This window comes from Piliocolobus tephrosceles, unplaced genomic scaffold, assembly GCF_002776525.5.
Source record: "Piliocolobus tephrosceles isolate RC106 unplaced genomic scaffold, ASM277652v3 unscaffolded_17841, whole genome shotgun sequence".
In the NCBI taxonomy this organism is placed as follows: Eukaryota; Metazoa; Chordata; class Mammalia; order Primates; family Cercopithecidae; genus Piliocolobus; species Piliocolobus tephrosceles.
The window spans coordinates 2,807-11,573 of NW_022299689.1; the positions used below are offsets into that span (position 1 = coordinate 2,807).

At 54.2% G+C, this 8,767-nt stretch overlaps 1 protein-coding gene and 1 pseudogene across 2 annotated transcripts; both read right to left on the reverse strand.

Moving 5' to 3' along the window:
• Positions 1-324: 324 nt before the first annotated feature.
• LOC111533676 (transcription factor E3) lies at positions 325-6,166 on the reverse strand. Its single transcript, XM_023200382.2, has 5 exons — positions 5,763-6,166; positions 3,082-3,195; positions 1,734-2,037; positions 826-1,071; positions 325-743 (listed from the first exon to the last, which is right to left on the reverse strand). The coding sequence occupies exons 1-5, from the start codon at positions 5,876-5,878 to the stop codon at positions 627-629; spliced, it is 897 nt and encodes a 298-aa protein (XP_023056150.1). The 5' UTR covers positions 5,879-6,166; the 3' UTR covers positions 325-626.
• A 1,005-nt stretch (positions 6,167-7,171) lies between these two features.
• On the reverse strand, positions 7,172-8,115 carry LOC111533677 (annotated as a pseudogene). Its single transcript, XR_002728938.1, has one exon. The product of XR_002728938.1 is annotated as a 40S ribosomal protein S2 pseudogene (transcript).
• Between the last annotated feature and the right edge of the window lie 652 nt (positions 8,116-8,767).

Genomic DNA, 8,767 nt, shown 5'->3' on the forward strand with positions numbered 1-8,767 from the left:
TGTCCCAATGACCTGAATCCCTTGGTATATTCAAGTTGCTATAAGATTCTCATCTCGGCTGGGTGCGGTGGCTCACGCCTGTAATCCCAGCCCTTTGGGAGGCCGAGGTGGGCAGATCACAAAGTCAGGAGTTCAAGACCAGCCTGACCAACATGATGAAACCCCGTCTCTACTAAAAATACAAAAATCAGCCAGGTGTGGTGGCACGTGCCTATAATCCCGGCTACTCAGGAGGCTGAGGCAGGAGAACTGCTTGGACCTGGGAGGCAGAGGTTGCAGTGAGCCAAGATTGCACCACTGCACTCTAGCCTGAGTGACAGAGCGAGACTCCATCACACACACAAAAAAAGATTATCATCTCTTGGTACTTCTCACAGCAAAGCCTAAGCACCTTGATATACCCTGCTGTCTCAGTGAACTCCCCACCTATATCTTTCACAGTCTACATGGCCCACCTCTCAACACAGTCCAACAAGGTCCAAGGGCATTGACATACCCTATTCTCATCATAAGGCCTCCCTCTCTATCTTAGCACAATCCAGGCAAGGGTCTCATATACACACAGCCAGCCTGAGTATGGTCTTGGTGATACAGAAATGCCCTAATTTTCAGACCAACCTCCCATCTCAGGGCCTCACCGTGCTGGGGAGCTGCAGTCCCGTGGTGCCTCCAGGCAGATAGCTGAGCATTTCATCATTGTAACTGGACTCCAGGCTGATGATCTCATCAATGACATCATCAATCTAGGGGAAGAAGTAAATATTGTACAGGGTTAGAAGAATTTGGGAGGGGAATATGGGAGGAGGTTTGGCTGTAGCCTCTTACCTCTTTCTCTGAGCTGGACCCGATGGTGAGCAGCGCCATGGGGCTGTTGGGCGCACTGCCTGTGGGGCCGGTAGTGTGGGCAGCCTCGGGGGCAGGCAGCGGCTGGGCACTTGTGGGCCCCGGCGGTGGCGTGAGGGCCTGGGAAGCCAGCTTGGGCCCGAGTGTGGTAGACAGGTACTGTTTCACCTGCTGCCGGCGCGCCTGCTGCAGGTGGTAGCGCGTTGGGTTCTCCAGGTGGGTCTGCACCTGTGGAATAAGGTAGACAAGGAAAGGGAGGGGACAAGGCAGAACAGGACTCAAAGGGGTGACTCTGAGTTCCAGCCTGACCCTCCTAACTCATCGGTGCCTAGACTCAGGCAGACAAGCTGGACCCAGAATCTGAGAACACCCCAAAAACATTGGCAAGTCTCCCCCAGGACCCAAACTCTCTTTCTCAGAAATCCTTCACAGCTGCCAAGATCTACCCATGACTGACAGGATCCCTCGTAGTTTCTGGAAAAACCTGTCACAGTCCCCAAGATTCCCCACCCTAGTCTCTGACACCACCTAATAGACCTAGGAACCATACAATGCTTCCCAAGACCCCCGATGGCCAAAGAACTAACGTATTCCACACACATGAAGCTCTTCCTACAAAGCCAGGGCCCACTTGAGGCACTCATGAGCCTCCATGGTTCACCAGGACATCCTCATGGCCCCCAAGAACTCCTCGCAATTTCACAAGATCACCTCAGAAACCCAAAACACATGCGACATGAACACAGATCATTTAAACATACCAGGGGCCTTCCTTAGAGCCCCTAAGACCTAGCCCCCAAATCACCAGCATATCGAGGCCATCCCTAGCTCCTAGGACTACTCCTCAGTCACCAGGAGCCCCCTCCCAGGGCCTCTGGATCTCACCTTACCTTGAGCACCTCCCTGGGCACCTGAGCAGGGGGTGGACGGCCCAATGTGTGGCCCCCAGCAGAGACGCCAACCACAGAGATGGCAGGAGAGGCAGGTGCAGGACTGGGGAAGGGAGCCGCGGCGGCCTGTTCCCGACGCTCACGCCTCTCCTGCTCCTGCGCCTGGGCCCGCATTAGCTGCTGCCGCAGCAAGACCCTCGATGAAGAAGATGACGACATGGCAGGGGTCCTGGAGCCCCCTGCAGAAGACGATGCAGAGAGTGTAGCTGGGGTGGCTGGTGTGGCCTGCAGTGATATTGGGAGGCTGTGGAATGGGAAATATGGGGCCATATTTTAGGTAAGCTAAAAGTCTCGTCCCAAGCCTAAAGGGTCGTAGTGTGATGGAGCAGACACAGGAACCAGGCCTGTTCTCTGCCTTCTGAGGCCACAATGTAGAAGCAGAGACACAGGTACCAGGCTTGGTAGTGGCTCTCAGGGGTCACAGTCTGATGGGGGACACATTGGAGGTCAGTCTGGTGGGGGAGTTTTAGCCTTTGGTCCTTATGGTGAAGCCTAGATTTGAGCCTGTTCACATATTAAGTGGAGATGCTATTGTTCAGCTCTGCAAGGGGGTGTTCGTCCTATTCACAGGAGAGCAAAAGAAGCAGAATTGAGGCTGTGGCAGCAGAATGTGGATACAGAGGGCTCTTAAGCCCAATGTGAGGCTAGAGAAGCTCTCTGAGTTCCTGGGGGTGGGCGTCAGGTGATAGGAGGAGCCCCAGGTTCCTCTTCCTCCCCTGTCTGGGCCTCTGGTCCCAGGAGCTAGTCAGTCTTGAAAACCTCAGAGATTTCACAATACTCTCTTCCTGCCCCTCTTCCACCTCCCCTCCCCTCTCTCAGAGCCCAGGCCGATGACTCAGCACATTTAGACTTCCAAGCTTGGGGAAAGAAGAGACCAGCAGGGGCTCCTCAAGGGCCGAGGGTGGGTGAGTTGGTAGTGTGGGAAGGGGCTGAGTTGGGGCTAGAGGTATGGCCCCGCCCACCCGGGGACTAGAGTTTAAGCAGGCCACACCCTATCTCTGAGCACTCCAGGCCGGCTGGAACACCAGAGGCTGGAACACTTCCATATGAATGGGTGTACAGGTGGGCTGGGGGGAGGTAGGGGGGGTCTTGACAGAGATACTGGAATCCTAGCTTGGCCACCTACTTTCCTGTGTGACATGCTCTTTCTGGCCCCTAATTTTACCACCTAGAAAACACAGACTGGTGAAAGAATGGGTTGGGCTGGTACTGAGGGCCTCTGCCCATCAAGAGGGGAGAGGAGCGCTGAGGAATTGGGAAGGGAGTCAGACAGACAAGTCATACGTACCTTGAGCGAAGGGGTAAGGGTTGGCTTTTGAGCTCGTAGAAGCTGTCAGGATCAAGGACGTTTTCTAATTCTATGTCAGCAACAATCCCGGATTCCGGAAGCAAAGAGTTCAGGCTGAGGGGGAGGTGGAGTGGTGGTCAGTGATTGAATGAAGGACCTTATTCCCCAGCCCTCCCCTGAGACAGAGAAAGAGACAGAGAAGGGGAGAATGAAGAGGAGGGCACAAGCCCCTCATATTTGGCCACCTTGCTGGGTACCACACAACCATGAATTCCCACCTCCTTTCCCCCATCCTCCTTTCCCCTCCCCACTGTGTTACTCACAGTCCCTTAAAAGTCAGAATAATAAGAACGCCTGCATCCCAACCCCCACACTGTAACAACCTGGGTTTGAGGAAAACAGAATTTAGGAATAACAATTCACTTTATAGAAGGATTCCTGACTTCCTATCAGAGTTCTCCCAGCCCCCATACCCACCCACTATTTTTTTTTTTTTTTTGAGACAAAGTCTTGCTCTGTCGCCAGGCTGGAATACAGTGGTGTGATCTCGGCTCACTGCAACCTCTGCCCCCTGGGTTCAAGTGATTCTTGTGCCTCAGCCTCCTGAGTAGCTGGGTTTACAGGCACACATCACCACGTCCAGCTAATTTTTGTATTTTTAGTAGAGACAGGGTTCCACCATGTTGGCCAGGATGGTCTCGATCTCCTGACCTCAGGATCCACCTGCCTCGGCCTCCCAAAGTGCTGGGATTACAGGCGTGAGCCACTGCGCCCGGCCAACCCCCTAATACTTTCTTTACAGCTGAATTTGAGCCCATGTATAAGTGTATGTACACACACACACACACACACACACAGAGCAAGTAGGGGCACCCCTCAGCATAACAGTCCCTTGTAACACAAACTGAATGCATCACAAAGAGAACTGGGAATAATTCACTTGCCGTAAAGTCAAGTGAAATTTGTGAAAACCCATTTCACAAATGAGTTTCTCCCAGCCCCAGTCAGAGTTCATGGGATGCCAACACATGCCCAAATATAAAATAGAAATATCAAAGGCTCCCCTCACTCCAACAGACTGGATTTACAAGAGGGAGAATTTGGGTGGTTGATCCACTTTATACAAGCATTCTTTTCTTAGCCCGATGAGCTTGCCCAGCCTTCTGTTTTTTTGGATAGATCAAAACACATACACACCTCCAACACCAATACCCACTGACATACAAAATAAGAAGCCATATACACCCCTCCCTTTAACTATGTCCACTACTGCGATGATCTAGGTTGTTACAGAGAAATTAGAAGATGGTGAATCGATATACAGAAAGGCTCTGCTCAGCCCCAGAGAACAAGGGACAGTTAACACACATGTGGATGAATATGCATCCTTCAATTTAGCCAAACATTTAGAATGCTGAGAGATTGCTGGTGACTTCACTTGACAAGAATCCTCTCCCCTCCCCAAGGATCTGTCTTCCTTCCTCTCCTCACCCTCAGATGGAGCCCTAAAACCACCCAGGAAGTGGGGAAGAGGAAGCTCAGGGGAGCCACTAAGCTCAGCACAATCCCAGGCACAAAGGAGGCAAAGAGCCCCGTCACCACCAAGGCTCACACACCCATTGCACAGAAGTTGGAAGAGATGGGCACTGGGGTGATCAGGGAGGGCTGGGGCTCCAAAGCCCATTGATAAAAGTAAGGATGAGAAGAGGCCAGAGGGGATCCACCTAGGCAGGGATGGTGCAATCTGTACTCGTTCCAGCTCTATGGACAGATTACCCCCAGAAGCTCAGAGATCGAAAAGAAGATAAAAAGAAAAGGGGTGTGGGGCTAGGTAGTGGGAAGGGCTGAGAGGCTAGAGCGAGTAGCAGCATGAACAAGAGCCTCCTCTGGGTTCCCAAACAAGGTCTGAGGCCTTCTCTGAGCTAAGAGGTAACATCATCGCCCTCTGTCTGGCTGTCTGTCTCCCATTCAGGCCCTTAACAGGTGTGGGAAGAGGGCTCTTCCACTATCGTTGGTATCTGCCCCAGCTCGGTGGGCGGGCAGGGGGGAAAGGATTATTCAGGCCAAGTCTTGCTGAATGTTGTTGCTTCTCTTGTTCATTCACACGCACTCACAAGGCTGGTCCCAGGCAGCATATCTGAGATACTTCCAAATCCCTCCAGATTCATGTTATCCCCAAACACAGCAACCAGTCACTGAGAGGCACCAAGCTCCCAGGACAGCACTTGTGTCCCTCAGGACCCCTTCTCCCACACTGAGGGAAAAAGATTCCAGGATTCTCTTAAAACCAGTGCCTCACCTGACAGTGTCCCCTCAAATTCATTCCCCTCATGTCCAACTGAAAACCCCCGAATTCAGCGTCTAATCAGAGTCCCAGTCTGCCAAGTTCAGCTATCTCAGACCAGTTTCTGGATACTCCAGAATAGGCCCCTCTAGACGCAGTCAAGGGCTCCCCAAACCTGACCCAGACTCCGTTTAATGCACTCCCACGACTCCTTTAATAAAGCCACGATCCAAGCAGGCCACTGCCGGATTCCTTAGGTGTCCCCCCAAGACGGGCGCCCCGACGTCCTCCAAGGCTAGGCCGAGGGCCTCCAATCCCAGTCCGGGTCCCCCGCTGCCCCCCAGATCAGGCCCCTGGGAGCCCCAGTCGGCACTCCCGGCCCCAGGCGGCACCGCACCTGAGCAGCTGAGCCGAGTCGGCCGGCCTGCGCTCCTCCAACAGCACGAACACGGCTCGAGGGCCCTCCGCGCTGGCCTCTACGCCATCCCGAGCTGGCTCGGCCGCATGAGACATGACGCCCGGCCCCGGGCGAGCCCTGCCAGGCCGGTCGGGCCTCGGCCCGGTCCCCCTAACAAAATAAGAGTCCCCCTCCCCCCCAGCTCGCCACCGCCTCCTCCTCCGCTAAGCCATGGAGCTAGCACTGCGCGGGCGGGCGGCGTCGGGGAGATGGGATGGGCCGTGAGTCATCCCCCGCCCCGAAGGGACCGACGCCCCCCCAACCTAACCCCGGACGACCGCCCTCCTCCCCTCGTCTTCTTCCCCCTCCTCCCTCCTCCCAGGGATGGGGAAACTCCACAGGAAGTGACCGCACTGGGGATGGACTGCCCGTCTGGCCACGACCCATTAGCCAGGCGGCCAATCGCTGAACGGCGATTTGAGGGCCCGCCCTAAGCGACGCCTCCGACGCGGAGGAAAAACGCGATTCGGCCCGCCCTCATTCCGAGAAGAAGCACCCAGACCACGCCCTCAGGGGCAGCGACAAATAGGCGAGGGGTGATTTGGTTGAGCCACGCCTCTATGTTGCGTCACTTTCGGAGCCACGCCCCCTCTTCTCAAATTATCCCTCTGCAAGATAATATTATTAAGCCGCTCCTTGGGTCCTCTGCGCCTGCGCGTCGATGGCCAGCCGGCGCACGGAGGGTCCCCTGGCCAACTTTTAGTTGCGGAACTGCGCCCTCTCTCGGCCAATATTCGTAATATCTAAGCCCTAGACCGCGCTCCAACCTCGATCTAGCTGTGCTCTCTCAGCCAAAGCCATAACTATGAGGCAGAGGCAGCTACATTCCCTGGAGGTGCGGACCAGAAACCCCGCCCTTTCGGTATTCGCAGTCCAACAGCCCAGCTGGTCTTCCGGGAGTACTCCGCCTGTTCCATGCCATCGAGAGCGGTTGTTGTACTATGTTCGTTGCGCTGCGCAACATGTGCTTAATAAATTCTTGACGGGTGGATGAATCTGGTCCCTTCGGTGAATGACAACTTCTGGAATCACAAAGATCCAGGTTTGAATAGGGAAGGGGACCTTCCCTCTCCCAGCCTCAGCTTTCCTGGCCTGTTAAATGGGAGTCAAAATACCTGTCTGGCAGGGTTGTTCTACGGTATGAAAGGTGCTAGCAGGTTGTTTGGCATAAAAGAAGTTTCCCAAAATTAGTTGATTCACTCATTTGTTCACTTATTCAACATTCACTGAGCGCTTCTGTATGCCAGACGCATGCTATCCGGCTTGCACACGGCGGAGGGTCTCACCCATATCCTCAGGTGCACATAGCTCACAAAACACCCAGACCCACAGCCTTCCCTTCCTCTTTCTTTTTTTTTTTTTTTTTTTCAGGCTTAATTCACTTTATTTTTCTTGTATAAAAACCCTATGTTGTAGCCACAGCTGGAGCCTGGGTCCGCTGCACGGAGACTCTGGTGTGGGTCTTGACAAGGTGGTCAGTGAATTCCTGATAGGGAGATTTGGTAAATACAGTCTCCTTCCAGAAGTCAGGGGTCAGGTAGCTGTAGGTCTTAGAGATGGCATCAAAGGTGGCCTTGGCGAAGTTGCCCAGGGTGGCAGTGCAGCCCCGGGCTGAGGTGTAGCAGTCATCGATACCAGCCATCATGAGCAGCTTCTTGGGCACAGGCGCTGAGACGATGCTAGTGCCCCTGGGTGAAGGGATGAGGTGCACCAGCACAGAGCCGCAGCAGCCTGTCACCTTGCAAGGGACGGTGTGGGGCTTGCCGATCTTGTTCCCCCAGTAGCCTCTGCGCATGGGGACAATGGAGAGTTTGGCCAGGATGATGGCCCCACGGATGGCAGTGGCCACCTCCTTGGAGCACTTAACACCCAGGCCGACGTGATCATTGTAGTCCCTGATAGCAACAAACGCCTTGAACCTGGTGCGCTGGCCAGCACGGGTCTGCTTCTGCACCTGCATAATCTTCAAAATCTCGTCTTTGAGAGAGGCCCCCAAGAAAAAATCAATGATCTCAGATTCCTTAATGGGCAGGGAGAAGAGGTAGATCTCCTCCAGGGACTTGATCTTCATGTCCTTGAACAAGCGGCCCAGCTTGGTGACCGACATCCACTCCTTATCCTCGGCCTTGCCTCGGCGAGCTCCGCGGCCTCGGCCCCGGCCCCGTCCACGGCCGCGACCCCGGCCCCGGATGCCCCTGCCGACACCTCCGCGGAAGCCACCGCGGTTCCCCATCCCAGGGCCACCAGGGCCTCCGGACCCCGCCCCGCTGCACCGGCGTCATCCGCCATTTGGTGTTTTCTCGGAGAAGAAGCCCCTTCCTCTTTCTTGACATCCCAAGACCCTGACCTGAGTTGTGCCTCCAGGAATTTCACCAGGCTCCCATTTACCTCAGATCTTCCTGTATGGGCATCCTTATTTCACAGGTCTGCCAGTTGCTTTGGTAAACTCACACATCCATACTCCCACACAACCATCTTGTACAAGGGGGAAACCTCTACATAATAAAGATGACTTCTGGCCGGACGCGGTGGCTCACGCCTGTAATCTCAGCACTTTGGGAGACCGAGGTGGGCGGATCACTGAGGTCAGGAGTTCCAGACCAGCCTGGCCAACATGGTGAAACCCCGTCTCTACTAAAAATACAAAAAATTAGCCGAGCGTGGTGGTGGGTGCATGTAATCCCAACTACTCGGGAGGCTGAGGCAGGAGAATCCCTTGAACCGGGAGGCAGAGGTTGCAGTGAGCCAAGATGGAGTCACTGCACTCCAGCCTGGGTGACAGAGTGAGACTGTCTTAAAACAAAGACAAAAGCAAAAACAAAAAAACTAATACATTACCAATTGTACCAATCAAAATGCTAAAACGGAACTTGTAGATCCAATGTTAAAATTCCTATGATGCCTTAAACATGTAAGAATGAGCTGGGCATGTGGTGGCTCACACC